At 27.3% G+C, this 20,300-nt stretch overlaps 1 protein-coding gene across 1 annotated transcript in view; it reads right to left on the reverse strand.

The window, feature by feature from the left end:
- The window catches only part of LOC100211402 (acetyl-coenzyme A synthetase, cytoplasmic), a 58,879-nt gene extending 39,637 nt beyond the window's left edge, over positions 1-19,242 (reverse strand). The window contains exons 1-3 of the mRNA XM_065813993.1: positions 18,832-19,242; positions 4,827-4,918; positions 1,192-1,295 (exon numbers count right to left, since the gene is read on the reverse strand). Of these exons, the coding sequence (XP_065670065.1) occupies positions 1,192-1,295; positions 4,827-4,918; positions 18,832-19,217 (582 nt within the window). The 5' untranslated portion in view covers positions 19,218-19,242. The remainder of the gene's footprint in view (positions 1-1,191; positions 1,296-4,826; positions 4,919-18,831) is intronic.
- Between the last annotated feature and the right edge of the window lie 1,058 nt (positions 19,243-20,300).

A 20,300-nucleotide genomic window follows, 5' to 3' on the forward strand; every position in this document is an offset into this window, starting at 1 on the left:
TTAATCATTATAGATTTGTACTGTAAAATTATCAATAACTTTTCACAGTATTCTAGATGTCTAAAATTTGGATTGTAAGTACCTGCATTCATATATCTAAGTATGAGCTTGATGACACCATGAACTTTAAGTGTGACCAAAATTTAAAGGGTTCTGTATGCTCTCTCAGAAGAAAACCTAGAATTTCTAAAGAAGAAATAAAAACATTCCCAATGTATGTCTGTACTTATCTACTATAGTCAATGATCAACATATCCAACATCATCATTACAAAAAATGAGCAACTGAGCTACTTCACTTTGTTTATGGCCTTTCAATACACCCAGTGCATAAATTTCCAGCTAAACTTGAATAAATTGATTTGCTACCTTTCTTTAAAAGTTTAGTTTTTTAAAAGTGGTGCTTTGTGAGCCTGTTTCAAAGTAAGCCTAAAGTAATTATATTGATTGAAAGATTGATCAGATTTGCTAACTTCCATTGCAAAAACAAAATATTAACAGCTTGTTCATTAAAGTTGTAGAAAACATGCTGAAATTTTTGAAGGTGAGCTGAGTAAAAAAAATATTTTGATCTATATCAAAAGTCTAAAGATATGTGTGATATGAAGTTACAACCAAACGAATACCTTTATGTAAAAGATGGGAGAGGGAAATATCTGAATATTAAAAAAAATCATTTTTTTAACATTCCTTAAGGAGTTATGCAGGGATTTAGATGAGCTACTCCTCCACCAATTGGTTGCCAACAGCACTGACACATTTTAACTAAAACATGAAGTAATAAAAAATCTTATGCTACAACTGCTTCCTTATGGGAAAGGACCAGCATGACTGACTAGCACTGATTGTATTAATGCAAATAACTTAACAAATAATAAAACATCACTAAGAATTTAATCTTGTCAGAGCTGTAAGAACATTAGAAAAATTAAAAGCATTAGGTTAGATCATTATTTTCTTACCTTTTTCAATCTTAAGAGTTTATTCTAGCGCAAATTACTATCTAGCGCAAATTATTATCTAGCGCAAGTTCCAGAAGGTAAATGATCTTCATTAGGATCATAGTTCACAATAAAGTAAACTTTAATTTTTGTTTAAAATTTTTGTTGTGGAACTTTTTTAAACATTCTTATCAAATATTGATAAACTGTTACAATAAACAAACCTTTACAATTAACGACTTTTTACTCACCACTATTGAATGGATAGCTCCAATTCTAGCACATGCCAACATTGCGACGACTAATTCAATAATCATTGGCATATATATAGCCACACGATCGCCTTTTTTCATTCCTAAGTAAAAAAAAAAAAAAAGAACAGTTATGATTTTTAGTGAATACGATCTCTCTAATTTAAATATCCTTAAATTTTATTAGCTTTTTATAATTTGAACTTCGATAACTTCTACAATTCCGGTGGACTTTTCAGACATGTCAGTAAGATTTTATCTGTAGATTGAACTTTCACAGTCTCTGGCATGCTTGTTAAACGAAAAATTTTTTTTTTTACTAATTTCTATTATTTTGAGTTTTTAAAAAAAGATTAGCATGAATGACTTTCTTCTGTTTAAAAAACAAACATGGCATCAAAGAAACAACATAAAGTAAGTAATTTAAATTGGAATTACAAAGCTCTACTGAAATTGGAAAAAAAAAAAATCTATAAAGGTAAGAGAACAAGACAATTCAGTTTTTATCTTAACTGCTATGTCTAGAAATACTATAGGGTAGATTAGGGTAATATGAGCACCTTGGTAATATGAGCATACTTAAAGATTTCTTAGATGTAAGCAGTGAAGTTAAAGCTGCTATGTATTTTTTGAATCAACTTAATGTGGTGATTACAGGAGTCAGTACAATTAGCGTAAATCTATATGCAGTAATTAGCGGGTATCATCTAAGTAAAACGCTGTTAAATTTCTTGTTTTTTTTAAAAATAATATCATCACGCATGAATAAATCTGTGGCGCGAAATTTTGGTGCTAAAATAATGAAATTAATTTTTTCATAAAGAAAAATATGTTAGCTAAAAATCCAATGCTTTTTGGCTTGAAAAACAATTCATAGAACTAGTTAGTTTTGACTTTATTTAAAGATGCCATTTTTGTGTAATATGAGCATGCTCAAATTACCCAGTAATTTTCATTGAAATTACCTAGTTTAAAGTCCTAAAAAGCAGTGGTTTTAATTGGTTTTTTGAATAAAAATAAAATATAGTAAAACTTTTTATTATTTTAACAATACTAAATATTTTTCTGTAATTTAAATTTAAAAAAATTGAACTTTTATCGTTCAAAGGTTTGAGTTGATAAAATTAAAAAAATAACAAACTTTTTTTTTTTTTTTTTTTTTGCGGAAAACATAGTAGTATTGTTTCAACAAAAAGTGGCTTAAAATTTGATCTTTTAATGATAAGTTTTGTTAATAACGAATCATTATATTCCAAAACTTAGTTCTAATTGTCAGGTTGGTATTTTTTTACAAAATTAATGTTTTTTTTGTGAGCTAAATTAAAGTGCTCATATTACCAAGTGGTCTGGGTAATATGAGCATTTTTGTGACTTTTTTAAAACCTCTGTGTTTTTAAGAAAAAATTTTGGATGCCCAAATGTCTAAGTGGATCATGAGAAGAGATCCCTAAATATTGTTTATTCGCAAAAATTTTGGATCCAGCTTAATTATTTTCGAAATTATTCCAATTTTTGCTTAAGGTGCTCATATTACCCTAATCTACCCTATATCTTGAGTGCTATGTCTATATAGGAATGCTAGCATAGAATTGAATAGCAGACCAAACCATTACAATTTATTTCAAGAAATAAGGAATATCAGTAGAAGCAATATAAAACGATCCTTTCTGCTTAGATGTTGAGGAGACTGTAAATGTTATGTCTATATAGGAGGAGACTGTAGAAGAAGACTTAAAAGATTATTTTGGATTGTTAAAAACAAAATTATGTAAATATTTTAATATCACAGTCAAAGAACACATAGACATACATTTCAATGTTTGTATTGTCAACAAGTCATTAAATGGGAACAATATTGCAGAAGTTTCTGGATATGATGCTATCAAAACTGAAGAGGAATCTGATAAAGACCATGGTAATATTTCTGACAATGTTACAAAACCAAGTTTAGTCAAAAAAAATTTAAATTACTATTAACTTAAAATTAGCTTATAACATTTAACAACTAACTACAAAATATGCAGAATTATTATGTTCTTATTTTAGAGATGATTCAACAAAAGCTATTGAAGACATCGTGTCATCTTAAAGACATTGTGTCATCTTAAAGACATTGTTTCATCTTAAAGATATCGTGTCATCTTAAAGACATCATGTTATTTTAAAGACATTGTGTCATTGAGATGATTTACAAGCTCAAAAAACAATCTACTAATACTGACTTTTTTTTTTGAAAAGCAAAAATTTCAAAACAAATAATATATATTATATTTAAGAACCACTATTTATTTGTTTGCTTAATTTCTATTTGTTACTTTGACCCAAATATTTAAAAAAAAGTTAACTTTCTATAATTCAAGAATCTTACAAGCTCAAACTTTTTTTTTTCCTAAAAAATTCAAATTAGAGAGATAGATATAAATTATTTTAAATGATATAAAGTTAAATATATCAATTGTTTATTGCCATCAATTGCCCAAATATGTCCATTGTTATACTGCTATAAATTAAAAAAGAAAGAAAAACTTTTATTACATTAAATTAGTTAAAATAAATCTTGCTAAAGTTGAAATAAATTATTACAAAATGAACTTCCACCCTCATGACCAATCATCCATTTCTATTATTATTGACATATGCATTCAAAATATTTGTAGTTTTTGTGGTTTTTTTATTTTCATACAGATAGAGAGATCAAAAATATTTTTATTAATAAGTTGATTTTGACAAGTAATTTTAGTAATAACTGAGTATCTGTACTTAGTATCTTTAGTAATAACGTATCTGGATCAACTTGAACACAAGCAACTTGAAGCATGATCAAGTATTCAAATAGCCATTCAAGTAACTCAAGCTGCTTTTGGATTAAAAACTCTTTTGCTTTCTTTGACCTATCCTTAGGGTCATTGTTTTGTTGAAAAATAAAATGTTTTGCCAAAAGATTTTTAATAAAAATATTGACACAAACCTCAGATAAAAATCAAATTAAATCTAATTTTACATTGGAATACTTACCTCTTTTATCTACTGATATTTTACTTATAAAAGAAAATACTGTTACTATCTTCAATCAGTTAAAAGCTTTGATTTATTCAAATTCAAACTATATTGACTAAGGTGCAAGTGTACTAACTTTAAGTAAACACCTTATTCCATGAAACTTAAATTTGACAAATTTGAAGCTTTCAGCTGATTAAAGATAGTAACAGTTTTTTTTTTTGTAAGTAAAAAAATCACTCAATAAAAGAGAATAAAAATAAGGTTTTATGTTGCTATTTCCAGACAAACAAAAAGTTTGAATGAAGTCCTTTACATTTTTAAAAGCAATTTTTCTTAAACAATTTTCAAACTGTAACTGATTGAGTATTGCAAATAAACACTTAAATTAGTTAAAACAACTAATGCAAGTATTAATCGCAAATTTTAAAAAGTCTAAATAAAGAGTATAAAACTTTCTTTACAAAAAACACTTAAAAAACAATTTTTCTTTAAAATTTACAAAAAATAATTCAATCAAAACCTTTTTTTCTTTTCTTTAAATGAACACAAAATGCTTGACATTTTTGAGATCCCATAACTTGTATGGGATAAATAAATAGACATTATTAAAAAAAAAAACTGAAAAAAAAATCTACCTTTTTCTTTTAAAACATTTGCAAACTTGCAAACCTCTTTCAGTAAATCTGAATATGTATATTTTTTTGATTCACTAAATTCGTTGCCTTCCCTTAATAAAAATTAAAATTGATAAAAAACTAAATTGTTTTAAACAAAAATACAATAAAATTCTTTAGAGTATATAAGATTCAAAGAGTGGATTAGATTTGAAGGGTAGAGAGTTACTACAACAACAACAATTACAAAAAAGAGTAGTATCTTTGACCAAAGTTGCTCCCTCAACTTTAGGGAGGTGAATATCGAAAAAATACTAATAACAAATAAAGCTGATTACTATAATGGTTGTTAAAATCAAAAAAGTCTCAAGCGTCCTAATGTATTTGTATTAGTCTATTTTACTAGTGTATAAGTAGCACAGACTTAGTCCATCATATGTGATACAACAACAGATCCCTACCAAACCTCCTCCACCCTCCATCTTAAACAACTATTTTTTAACCCACTATCAGTCATTTTAAAAATGTCTGTGCAAAATCGCAATATACAAGTATAGTTTACAATCAACTAATCTTCTATTTACTGTATGTCTTGAGATATCATTTTTATTAGTCAAATTTATTTCTCAAATAATTTGTTTAGCAATACACTTTTTTTCTGCCAAATTTAAATGTTACATTATCATCAACTTTCTGGGCCTCCTAGATCTGTCTTTGTCTAACCTGGTACCACTCTTTTGTAATTGGATATTATATTAGTGAAATAAAAGCAGTTTCGGAAAAATAAAAAAGAGTTTAAAAAGGTTCAAGATATTATGCAAGAATTAAATGTCAACGCAAATGTAAATAATTTTAGTTTAATTAAGAAAAAAATATATATAAACACAATCACAGACAACGGTTATAGTAGCATTTGTATATATATACAGGGCTCAAAATAACAAACCATAATTTGTACCAGACAATTTGTTCAATAAAGACTCAAGTTTGCCTGACATGTCCGATAAAAATTAAAGAAGTGCAATTGGATGTCATTCCTGACCACCCATAAAATAAATTATTTTCACAACTTGACCACGCAATTTTTAAGATAAATTATCTAACAAGAAGAAAATCTTAAAGAAAAAGAAAAAATCTAAGCTCAAAAAACTTAAATTTGAAAAGGAAAATATATTTATATCACATTTTTTTAAAATTACTATACTATGCGAAGTGCTTTGTAAATTATATAATACATAAATTATTATGTAAATATTTAAATTTTTAAATACATAAATTGCTTTGTAAATATATTAAATACATAAATTACTAAGTTAACTTATTAAATAAAGTAACAAATTAATTATAATGTTTTCAATAAACCCATTTTTACCGAACAAGTGCTAGTGACAATATCCATTGTCCGGCACTTATTTCAAGCCCTGTATAAATATATATATATATATATATATCTTATACTGTTGGTTTAGGTGAGCAGTATGATGTCATACTGAAACAGACTGCTGATCTATATATCAGCCCTCGAAATTAGGAAAAATGAGTTCATTAAAAATGAGCTGACCTTAAACGGTTAGAAATTGGCAAAAAAATTTGGCACTAAGGGGTTACCATAAAACATAGAAACGAGGTCAACAGTTTTTTGCCGACCTCAAAAACTTTTAGGTAGGCAGTTAGTGTATGTATGTATGTATGCATGTATGTATGATTGTATATATGTATGTAAATGTATGTATGTAAATGTATATATGTATATACAGTCTGCAAAATTTGAAGGATTTCAGGTTGGCACAAGAATGCTATACTTAGCTGACATCAAATCAACCAAGAAGTTATTTGGATTTTTATGAAAGGGGTAATGATTATAAAAACATTGTTTTATTAGAGCATAGCTTTAAACAATAATATTTTAAAGAATGTAGCACTTACATTTTATGTAAGTATAAAGTAAATTTATGAAATAGTCATTTTTTAGTTTCAAAATTGTTTTCTAACAAACAAACAAAAAATAATTTTGTTTATTATATTTTTATAGGTTTTTTAGTTTGATCATAGAAAGAACCCTGTTTATAAATACAAATTTAGTTTATGTGCTGCAAGCAAAGATTTTATTAACAGCAAATTGTTTATAATAATGAGCAGACAGTTTAGGCCTTGTTTACAGTTTACATCCGGTTGTTCTAACCTCCACATAGAATAAGAATTTACTTCTCCTACAGTAGTTGTTTTCCATTTTTTAATAAAAAAACACTCTTTGAAATTGTAGCATAGCATGAACTTGTAACTATGTAAATAAATGATCTGACCCTTTAAAAACATGCGAAGGGAAAAAAAAATAATACTAGAAATAGTTATTTTTTTCTTGTTGGAATTGTTAGTATCATGAGTTTTTTCTTAGTTTCACTCAATCTTAAGACAGCTGCTGCATGTATACAAAAAAGTAAATCTGAAATTTTTTTTTATGACTGATGTTCCGCGTATAAAGGTTTCTGTTGCAATTTTTCAAAAGCTCTGAATATTCTCGAAAATTTTTACACCAAAATGTTACTTCATCTGAATCATTTTTTTGAAAGCTGCAGGATTTAAACCCCCATTTTTCAATTTCATACCTAAGCAAACTTAAAACAAGTCATACATAACAGTTCTGTTAAGTATGATAAGTATATTTTGAATGGATTAATGAAAACCCTAACTTATATCAAATTAAAAAAAAGTTAAATGGTTTTTAAATAACATGTTTCTTTTCCATACGTGTTTAACATAACTATACCAAGACCAAACTTATTAGACTTTCTGATCTTAAATAATATTAACCAAACTTATTAGACTTTCTGATCTTAAATAATATTAAAAAAACTGTTAACATGTAAATGAATGGTTTTTGCAATTAAATAAATTAATATTAGACTTTAAAACTTGATAAAATAAAAATCGCACTAAAATTTCAAGTAAAAAAGTGAGAGAACAACAAACATTTGAAAAGTAATTTTTATTAACTTTTAAATGAATTAATATGCTATGTATGAATAAATCTTGCTATGTATGAATAAATCTGAAAAAAAGTAAAAAAATGAATGAAATTTTTTTAAATTTATTTTGAAATAAAATGAATTCAAAAGTCAAAATAAAACTTTTCAAACTTCAAAAAAAAAAAATTACAATATATAAATTATGAAATTATAATGTACAAATATTACATATGTTTTACATACAATTATTTTTGCATGCTGACAGTTTAGGAGATTCAGGTCAGCAGGTGTATGCCATTGCCGAATGCTAATCTGAATTTCACAGGCTATTTATATATATACACTGCCGCTCATGGAAGTTAGGACAAAAAATATTTTTTTAAAAGAACAATATTAAAATCTGATGGCGTTATAAAATTATTAATTTATATTAATAAAACTTATGTTTATATAAAAATAAATCAAGTTAAATAAAATTTGTATAAAACTATTCTTAATTAAGATATTTTAATGCAAATAGTACATGCAAGTAAAAGTCTTACCATTTTAAATTAATAAACAGAGAAACATATTAAATTCACGTATGAAACAGTATTTTAGTTATACAGTTCGTCAATATCAAGAATCTAGAAGTTTGGAAGACAGAAATTGTCCAGATCCTTCTTGCATAATAATAAAAACTGATGACCGACATATAAAAGTCATCAGTAAATGTAATCGAATGTTAACTGCTCCACAAGTAACAGCTATTTTCAACTGAGATAGAGAAGAAAAAGTTTCTGTCAGTACAATCAAACGAAGATTGCAAAAAGCTAGTTTGCATGGTTCTGTTGCTATGTGAAAACCATATCTACGAAAAGGTAATCGACAAAAGAGATTCCGTTGGGTACAGTCGAACAAATATTGGACAATGGATGATTGGAAATAAATACTCTGGACCAATGAATCAAAATTTGAAGTTATTAAATCAAAGGGTGGTTTTTGGACGAAAAAAAAATTTAATTATTATAATGGTTTTTATAAATTTTTATTGCATAAAACTGACTAATAATATATTTTATATTGAAAATCTATAAAAAATATATTTTTTATTAATATAATAAAAATTTTGTAACGTAATTACATATTAATTTTGTTTTTTTGAAAAAATCTCCCTTGTCCTCCGATGAAAAAATCTCCGATGTCCGACCGTTAAATTGAGCCCTGGTTTGTTTTTTTATCATTAACGATGTTCTTTCATAATAAATTTATTTAATGTCTTTTAAAACACAATGAATTTGGTTAAAAATTATTTAATAAATTTATAATAGAATTCATTTAAAAATCAAAATTTTATTAAAACATACAAATGCAAACATAAATATGTTTATAAAAAAAGTTTAAGTGTATTAAATAAAATCTTTAAACTTTTCGTAAAAAATATCTTCTTAAAAAGACCGTTGTTATTTTATGTTATGTTTCATTGTTATGTTTCAGTTATTTAAAAAGTTCACTTGTTTAAAGCTATTAGAAAAATGTGGAAATTGTTTAAAAAGATTTTAATGTACCATGAAAATATAAGCTTATATTATTTATTTTTTGAAGTTGTTTAATAAATATTTTTCATTTTATATTTATAATATAAACATACAAAAAGGAAAATAATATATTTATTATGATACATTTTTATTGTCAACAACATTAAAGTTTTTCAAATAACTTTACTTAGAAGCAATTTATGCAATTATAATAACAAACTCGATTATTCAAAGTTTAATTGTAAACGCTTTTTCTTTCTCTCTTATTCTAAAATTCTGACCAAGGAACAAATGACAATAAAAATGTAAAGGTATTTTAAATGCTACTTTTTAATGCAACAATAATAAGTTCTAATAACTCATCTTACAACTGCTCAAAATATATATGGAGACCTCAGTGGAAAAACCAACGTTGTCAGGTATTTCTAATTTTGAGAATATCAAGTTTCAAAGTTCCTTAAAATTTTATCTATACTCTGCAATTTATTAATATTTTTTTTAACTGTATTAGTCATTCAATAGGATTTTTTTAATGATTAACATGGTTGTATGGAGCTAAAAAAAAAACTTAAGAAATAAGGGGTTTTTCAACCTTAGAAGTCAAGTGGATCCAGAGTTATTGCATATTTTGCACAAAAACGCCTCAAACTCAAGTATGGATAACCGGCTATGTAATGGCTGTGTAATGGCATTGAAATAAAATAAAACATCAAAAATCTAGCACAAAAATCAAAACAAACCATACGCGAAGGAATAAAAACATCATATACATAATTTCTATATACAAATCCTAAGTAACAAATCTTTAAGGAAACATAACTAAATACTTGTTTTAAATTGAGGAACGACTATATAACTGCCACTTCCATAAGGACAACAGTTTTTTCTATATAAATCAACCTTGAAGTTTTTAAACGTTGAGAACTAAAAAATTATGTATAAATGTTAAAAAGAGTCCATACTCCAATAGATTCTTTGTTACTTTTTTAATATATATGGAAAATTTCATACAAATTATATGTGTTTTGGTACTTAGGAATCCTAATTTTCAAAAGCTTCATTTGAAAAAACGTTCTCGCAGCAAGCTTTTTAATTAATAGTGATCTCAAGACATGAATAATATGTAAGTGAAGCAAGCTTGGACAAGAATGGCATGCAATCGCACACTTAGACTGACTACACTGATAATAACTTTTCTTTACAATTTGACCACAGCGGTTTTGATGTTTTAACAATTTAAAAACTATAAAAAAAATTGTTATGTTATAAATAACTTTTATTTGTTGATCATTTCCAAAGTTTATATTTTAAGCAAAGCCTTTAAATAAAATAAAAAAGTAACTATAGTGATTGTTAAAAATAAACGTACTTTCGTAAATTAACAAATAATGTTATATTGAAATTTTTTGTATGTAGGCATGTTTTTGTTATGATAAATTAAAACATAATAATTTGTTTGAAACTATTTATCCATGTCTTTCTTAAAATCTTTTGAAAGATAGTTTTTTTAAATAATTTATATTATGAATAAGTTAAATTAAATTTTCTGTTGCAAAGGAACGATTTAATTGCTTTACTTTTCTTTTTTTTTGTTTCTATTTTTACAAAGAACTGTTTAAAATTTGTTCGTTTTTACCTCACTTGCAGTCCATATTAAAAAAATAACAACTGCAAAAATTTTATTTAAAAATACACATGGGTTCCAGTTATATCGTCAGTTGAAAAAATGCAGACTCATCATTTTAGTTATTATCTGAAGCGACTACAAAGCAACTTTGACATATAGTATCTTCATAATGGCTTAGGGAAATTTCTTAAAATTTGGTACCCCAATAAATTATTATTCGAGGAATCCAAAAATAGCACCCTTGAGACTTGATTGTCTTAGGAAATGCCTCATTTATCCAATTTTGTTCAAAATTATTGGCTCGTAAATTAATGATTTTTAAAGGTGAAATGAAGAATGTGGCCCAAAATCCTGAGTAAAAAGTTTAATTGTACATCATTATTTCATCTTAGGTCTACTGAAAAAAATTAGATTTATCAATTGCCGCTCTAATACTTGACCAAAACTTGCATTTAAAAATGGTATCTACTTAGAAAAATTTAAATTTCATTAGGAAAGCAATTGAAATGTTTTTTAAAACATTTATTTAAATAAAATACCATATAATGTTATTTAGTGATTATTTTAGGACGTTTATATTCATATGCCTGTGAAGGGCCAGGGGGGGACTCTGACTAACTCTGCCCCCCCCCCCTATCTTCCTGGATTTTTTTTTTTTTTTTTTAATTATAAAATGAATTAATAATAAAAAATTGCTAAAATAAAAATTAATAACATATGTTTTTTTAGTTTAAGTTTGAGAAATAATTTATTTTCATTATTTCAAATTAGTAAATGCTTACATCCTATTATATCAAAAACAGTCAAAAGTTTTGTTTTGTTCTTTTTAAAGGCTATACTTTACTTGTTTGTATTTTCTTAAAGAATGTGAACTTTATTGTTTTTATTTTTTTTTTGACAGGTAATAGTATAAATAATAAATGTATTCAATATGGAGAAATGTGACAGTGGAAAAAGTCTTAACATTCATTGCCACAAAACTGGATTTTCTAGAAAACAAGGTTTTGTTCAATTCAAAGATCTTCCTTGTGAAAAACAAGAAGAAATAATATGGCGAGCAAATTTAAGGGAAAAATATTGTTCAATAAGAATAATATGCTGTGAGCAGTTCTATGGGAAATATTTTGAGAGAAAAATTACAAAGTGTTGCAATCCTTTTGGAACACACAAGGAAAGTAAAAAAATTGCTTTAAAAGGTAATCTAACATTAATGACAACAGAATTGATATGAAAATTAAAAGAAATAGAATTTATTATTTATAACAATTTTTTTATTTTTAGTTATTTAAAAAACTTAGAACTAAATTTGTTTCTTAGGTAATATGAAGATTTTCATAGACTTCGCAAAAGTTTTGCAAGAAAATAATGTTAATGTAACCCCAGGTTGGAAAATCTGCAGTAAATGTTACAAAAAAGCAGTAGAAACTGATGAAGATTTAAATCACAAGAAGAATGGGAATAAAAAAGTGAGAAAAAAATTAAATTAGATACTACTAAAGAATTGCTTGGAATTTCACCAGTCAAACTAAAAAGTCTTTCAAAACACAGCAAATTGCCTTCAATGAAACAAAATTCGAAAACACTATTGACAAAGTTGCAAAAATGGTCTCATTAGCATATAATACTAAAGAAACTTCATTAAAAACAGAAATAAAAAGCCCAATTTCAAACAACAACATTAAAAATGACCATGATAATGTACATTTTAATGTATGAAATAAAAAAATTTTAAAGACTGACTCTTATCGCCATTAAGTGCAAATGTTAACACTCGCACCAAAATCATGGATACGTACAAAGATATCAAGCTACTTTGAAGTGTCTGAGCATCTTGTTCGAATTGCAAGAAAAGTTAAAAATGAGCATGGAATTATATCATTGCCCAAAAAAATAACTGGAAACCCACTTTCATCAGAAACAGTTAAATTAGTGATTAACTTTTATCAAAGTGAATTTTCAAGAATGATGCCAGGAAAAAAAGATTTCGTAAGTGTTAAGAAAAACCAACATGTTCAAAAAAGATTATTGCTACTCAATCTTAATGAATTGCATGTTAAAAGAGTAGTATGTCAAGAAAGTCTAAAACAAATAACTACTGGACAGACTTTAGATGTTAATTTAATGTTTTGTTAAGTCAAGATAAATGGAATTTGTTTCAATTATTTTCAAAAGATAAAATCGACCAAACAAGAGTTCAATTAGAAAAAAGATATTTAGATGGAAGAACAGTTCCTGGCACAAGGATGTATCATCACTTTATTCCAATTGCTTCAACCACTAAAAGTTACAAAAAAAACAAGTATTGATAAATGCACTGAAACATTTGATAACATTCGAACAAGCAAATACAATAAAAAGATTTCATTAAACATAAAAAAAAAGGATTATATTGCATAATTTTATGACAGATTTTGGTGGGTAGGGATTGCTGAAGATATAACTAACCTTGATATAAAAGTCAGATTCATGCATCTACATGGACCAGGTAAAAACTTCTTTTGGCTAATGAGAAATGACGAGTGTTGGGTGCTCAATTTTGAAGTTATATGCCTAATTTCTACACCCACAACAGTATCAGGTCGTACGTACAACATACCTGATTTAGATTTGGAGAATATAAGCAGTTGGTTACAAAAAAAAATTAACTACATTTAAAATTGTTTTTTTGTAATTTTATTTACCTGCTTTGCATTTAGAACTAGTCTTTCTTTTTTTCTTTTTTTTAAATCCTTGGATGTAAGGCTATAAAGGAGGGGAAGTTTAAATAATTCCCACTGTCTACCTCATAATGTCAATGACTATATTAGTCTTAAACTACTAAATAATACCATAAAGATATTGATATAAATAAAAATGTTTAAAAACATTTCATTATCTTTAGTTTTAAATTTTAAGATTTTTAAAATTGTGAAAAGATCTCAGTTTTGAGTGCTTACTTTGAGAAATAAGAGGTAAGTATTTATCGATTTGAAATAATGAAAATAAATTTCAGAGTTTGTAAAGTTTCTCAAACTTAAATTAAAAAAATATATATATATGTTTTTAAAAAGAAAATAGAAAATTTAGGGAGATTGGGGGGGGGGGGGAAGGAATTAGAGTCTCCCTGGCCCTCCCTTGGCATATGAATATAAATGTCCTAAAATAGTCACAAAATAACACTATTTAGTGTTTTATTTAAATAAATGTTTTAAAAAATATTTCAACTGCTTTTGTTGCAAAATTTAAATTTTTCTAAATAGATACCATTTTTAAATGCAAATTTTGATCAAGTATTTGAGACAATTAATGAATATAATTTTTTATAGTAGACCTAAGATGAAATAATGATGCACAATTAAACTTTTTACTCAGGATTTTGGGCCACATTCTTTATTTCATCTCCAAAAATCATTAATTTACAAACCAATAATTTTGAACAAAATTGGGTAAACAAGGTTTTCCTTAGATAATCAAGTCTTGAGGGTGCTATTTTTGGATTCCTCTAATAAAAATCTATTAGGGTACCAAATTTGAGAAAATATATCCCAAGCCATTACAAAGATACTAAATGTCAAATTTGCTTTGAAGTCGCTTCAGATAATTACTAAAATGATGTGTCAGCATTATTTCAACTGACGATATATCTGGAATGTGTATTTTTAACTAAAATTTTTGCAGTTGTTATTTTTTTAATATGGACTGCAAGTGAGATAAAAATGAACAAATTCTGAGATATAAGGGTGTCAACAATATTTTTTTTTTGGATGATTTCATATGGATTTACAATTTATACAATTTAAAAATAATATATATAACACTTTTTAGTAATTTAAATAAAATTTGTTCGTTTATTAAACAATAGTTAGAAGTAATTTGTAAAAGCATTTTGCGTAACTTTAAAAAAATGTTTTGAAAGATAAAATTTTAATTTATTTTAAATGCAATTCAAATGTAATAGAAAGTAATTTTCACTTCGAGTTTTTTTAGTTTTATTTTAGTGCTTATATATTTTCTCTTTCATAAGGAATTTTTTTTTCAATTTTTTTTTTTTTCATTTATTTTTTTTCTTTCTAATTTAAGTTTAGCTAGCGTTTCTTTTTTTAGCGAATTTCTAAAATGTTTAAAAATCATCTAAACATCTAAACAGCCATAGTAAAGTTGAAGTTTTTAAACCACAGTTTGAAAAAAATTAATTACAATCAATTTTCTTAAATCAAAAAAATGTCTTGTTTTTTTACTGTTGCGTGAGCCATAAATAGCTTGTGTAAACCAGCTTAGGTTAGTGTAGGCGCAATCAAGAGCTAAAGCTCATTTCCACCATAGCTTGCATTTGCTGCTATAGCAGCAAGTAATGCACTTGTAGCCCCAGCACTATCTAAAATACTGATATAACTACTTAAAACTAAAAAAAAAAAATTTAAAATTTTAGAAGTTCACAAAGTTGACTTTGCTTGTCCAACTATATGGACGTGCAATTCAATGTTAATATGGATAAAGAAGTGCTTATTGGTTATGTTCAGTATAAATATATCAATTCAGTTAAATATATCAATTTTTTTATTTGTCGAGATCTAACTAGTCATATTAATGTGTATCAATTTTTTGATAATGCAATTTGGAAAAACATTTGGTCAAAAAAATAGAAATTTTTAACCAAACGTTTGTATTTAAAAAAAAATTAATAGCTAGAAATACACAACATAACAACTAAATTGATAAAAACAGTGAATTAATTATAATTAATTGCATTAACTGTCTTTAATAACAGCTTGAGTTCTAACATCTAACTTGCAGGGCAAACTTAATGAGGAAAATACCATTTAATAAATACAAATACAATACCAGTTTAAATACTATTTAATTAAGGATTTACTGACAATTATTGTATTAGTTTCTGAATGGTTTGCAATGAGAACAACAAGTAATTTTTAATGATGTTGATTACTATGCAAAAGTTTTAAAATATCGCAACATTTAATCAAAATATTTTAGAATAAAAAAAACTGTTTCTTACAATTGAAAAAAAGCATTTCTGCATTTAAATAAGTGCTCAAAACAAGTTAAAAATATGTATGCCATATTTTTAACTTGTAAACTACTAGCTAATAGGAGATGTCTGTATATCAAAATACATATTATAGCAATTAATAAGGTTATGTTTTTTTTTAAACATCTTCGCTTCCAACAATATTATAATTGAATGCTTCCGACAAGGCTACAAACAACCACTAATTAAAGTTGGAAATTACAGGAAGAGAAAATATGAAGATTGTAGAGCAGGATAATGATTGACAGATGACTTAAAGGATTGCAAATTATATGAATCAGGAAAGCAAGATGAAGGAAGCGAAATCCATAGAACTAATGTTCGAGGAAAAAAACTAGAGTAATAAGAATTTTTGGAGCACTTAGGAACAGTCACAGAAAAAGAATGAGACTTGATTGAATGACAAGTAACACGAGAATGAATTTTAGTAAATGGCACCAGAGACGCTAGCTCTTTAGAGCAGTGCCCATTATAGTATATGTAGAAAAGAGAAAGAGAAGCAACATTACGACGATGTAATAATGGTTGGTGGTTCGCTGCAAGAGCAGGTCCAACTATGCTTACAATGCATTTTTGCACCTTGTCTAAAAGAGAAAGGAAACCATTAGAAGATCTGCCCCAGATATGGCAACAGTATATCATACAAGGCTGGATTTGTGATTTATAAAGATAGAGAATAGAATCCAAAGCAAGGCAGTGTGAAACGCGATAAAGAGATGCAACCTTAGCAGATGTTGATTTTGCAACAGATTTGATATATGGTTTCCAAGAAAGATTGGAAGTAAGAGTTAATCCTAGAAGAGGAAGGGTAGATCATACATCAAGTACATTACCGTTCATAAATATAGGAAGATCTAACTTATTGCGATAACAATTGGCTGGAAAAAATTGAGTTTTATCTGTATTGAAGTTCACCAGCCACTGTGAGCCCCATGCTGAGGCAGAAGTGAGATCCTTTTCAGGCTCAAATGCCTCCTCCAAGCAATCAAACAGTGTTGGCTTCTTATCACGACAAGAATAAATGGTAGTATCATCAGCAAACAATGCCACCTTAGATGTGAAAATATCTGGAATATTGTTAATGTAAATTAAAAAGAGTAAAGGGCGAAGGATAAAACCTTGAGAAACCCTGAAGTTAAATAATAAGAGGAGTGTTGTCCATCGAGGACAACTTTTATAATACAATTGGAAAGGAAGGATTCAATAATCTTAAAGATGTTGCCAGATACACCATAAGAAGAAAGCTTATGGAGAAGACCAGCATGCCAAACTTTATCAAAAGTGATGGCCTTAACCTCTCCACCTTTATCTAATGCACGATAAAACCTATCAGTTATTAATGTTAGCAAATCAGTTGTAAAACGAGAAGATCGAAATCCATATTGATGGTCAGAAAGTAAGTTATTAGATTCAAGATGAGAAATTAGGAGTTTGTTAATTAAAAATTTAAAAACCTTGCTTATGATAGGAAGAAGACTAATGGGACAGTAGTTAGATGAATCAGATCGCTCTCCAGAATTTTTGAAAATAGGGATAACTGATGCCGCTTTCCAGCAGGCTGGTAAAAAAGACTCTGATAAGCACTTGCTGAATAGTTTTGAGAGTATAGAACACTTCTGCAAGATAATAACAGGTATGTTGTCCAAGCCAAATGCTGTAGAAGAGTCTAGGCAGGAAATCATTTTAGATAAAAAAGCTGGAGTGATACGAATGTCAAGCAACTGATCAACCTGTTTGACGGCAATATCAGGTAGAACGCAACTAGTGGAATCAAGAGATGATATTGATGAAAAGAGCTGAGAATAGCGGGCGTTGGCGTTAGACAAAACCTTTTTACAATGGTTTCTAGCAGTAATAAACAGACGTCTGTTTTCTGGAGAATTGTTTTGCTGATAGATATGGAAGTAATGGTTTTGATTGGCAATCGCAGCAGCACAATGTGAGGAAAACCATGGAGGAGAGTGAGGCTTGACCTGAAATTATCAAGAGGGAACAAAAGATTTCATGCCAGCCTGAATCCACGAAGTTATGTAAGAAGCACATTTGACAACAGAAAGACGAAAGATTTCTACCCAAGGGCCATCACAAAGAAAATCACGGAAAGAGTCAGCTTTAAGGTAGTTGTAAGAGGTATGATGATAGGGGGATTCAGGTGATGAAGAAGAATGAGATATTAGTTTTAGTGAGATCGAACTGTGATCAGGAGCAACTAAGGGTGAATGTGGAGAAACTGAGCACTGACTAGGATCAGAAACAAGACATAAGTAGAGTAAAGAAGGTAAATGATTCGAGTTGTCTGGAAAGTGAGTTGGAAAGTTGATTATTTGAGTTAAGGATTGAGAAAGGAAAAAGTTGTGGGCTTTAATGCATGCAGAATCACTGACATTAGAGCCAAGCCATTCAGTGCGATGAGCATTAAAGTCACCGACAACAACAATATAGGCTGATGGATAAAAAGAGAGGGCTTGGTCAATATGATCAGAAATAACATCAAAAAGAGTGCAGTCTTGAGATGAAGGAGAGCGATATAGAACAAAGAGAAAGGTGATAGAGTGAAGTGGTGCTAAACGAAAGCACATGAAAGAATAGTCTGTGGATTCAAACCTAGTTTCACGACACATGGGTGAATTCTTATAAATGTATATGCCTAGGCCAAGCATGTGACTATTGGAGTCTTTACGAATTAAAGGAAGATAACCATCAACACTAAGATCACAAGATGAGACAGGTTATTTATAAATATATCTTTTATAGATATTTTAATGCTCATTTAACAAAATCTTTTTAATACTTTTTCACTTGATTCTAAATATTGATTATACATGTGTTTTTTAAATCAAACAGAGTCTCTCTTAAAATTTATTGAAATGATATAAAAATAAAGGATTACCAGTAAAATGCAACTTTATCTCCTAGTTTCTTTTCATTAACAATTCTGTCAAGGACATTATAGCATATATTTGTTTTTCCTCCCTCCATAAACTTCACAAAAATATTTCCTTTTGACAAATCAAAGTTGTAATCCATAAACTTGCCAGTCCATTTGTATTTCCAGAAAAAATCATCAGCAATATTTGTCCAAAACTTTTCAGGATTTTCTATAGACTCTTTATACATGCTACTATATTGTTCCATTGAAGTAACATGTGCATTTTTAAAAGAATCTGGATTGCTTTTAAATAAAAGATTAGTACCAAGTTCTTCTGTAAATGATAAAGCTCGTGTAAATATAGCGTGATTTTTATTACTTGTAAGAATTTCTATTGTTGATTCCATTATTAAATAAATCTAAAAAATAATCGAAATAATGATTAATATGCCAATTTAAATCAAAAAATAAATTTTAAAATTTATATTCTGGGGTACTTTACATCATTTTATTTCACACAAAAAGTTAAAATTGTTCATCAAAATTTTTTTTTAATATATTCTTTTGAAAATTTTAATCAATGTAAACCTAAAAAATCAAACTTTTAATAAAAAGTGTTGAAATGAAACATGGCTTTGAATTTTAGGTGTTGAAACAGACATAATGGGTATGCTTCGATGGGTATGTGCATACAAAAATTTAAATTGGTTAGATTCTAACCAATTTAAATTTGTGTATGCACATGTAGATTAACATCTAATTTAGATAATAATCTTTCTAAACTTAGTAATTAATCTTTTGTCAGAAAGTGCTTGAAACTAGTGACTATAGATTAAAAAGTTATTAACTTTTAAAATGATATTATAATCAAAAAGAGTACATATAATTAATAAACCAACACCTTTACTAAACATAAAAACATGCTTGATTCTATAAATGAGAACTTGTTGCACTTACTGCAGCTTGTTACATTTTTTTACAGCGTTACACATGGCATCAAAGTGTAACAAGTTGCAAGCGTATCTTGATGAGAACGTTTGATGTCAAGAAACGGGGTTTTTTCTTTTGAGTTAAAATTTCTTATTTTAAAAAATTTTTAAATTTTAAAAATAAATTCCTGGAATTTCCAAGAATAGTAATGTACTAGGTTTAATACCGTCATAATTTTTGTATTGAAATACAAACAAATAGTGTAAAAAACTGCTGCGATGCATAATATATTAACATTAACTAACATTTAAACTAGCTTGCTGCAACATACTTCTTTTTTTTTTTCCTATTACATTTATTAAACTTTTTTGCTTGTGGGTCTTATAACATTTATTAACCTGTTTAAGTCGGTGCATTTGTTAATTATTAGTAACAATTAATTTTCTTTCATTTGTTTTTGGCACACTATCACACTGTGGAACTATCGTCCCATAGTTGCTTAAATCTAAATACTTATTTCTCGCGGCACGTACGATCAAAACTGAGTAGGTCGATGTGTG

Source organism: Hydra vulgaris, chromosome 12, assembly GCF_038396675.1.
Source record: "Hydra vulgaris chromosome 12, alternate assembly HydraT2T_AEP".
In the NCBI taxonomy this organism is placed as follows: domain Eukaryota; kingdom Metazoa; phylum Cnidaria; class Hydrozoa; order Anthoathecata; family Hydridae; genus Hydra; species Hydra vulgaris.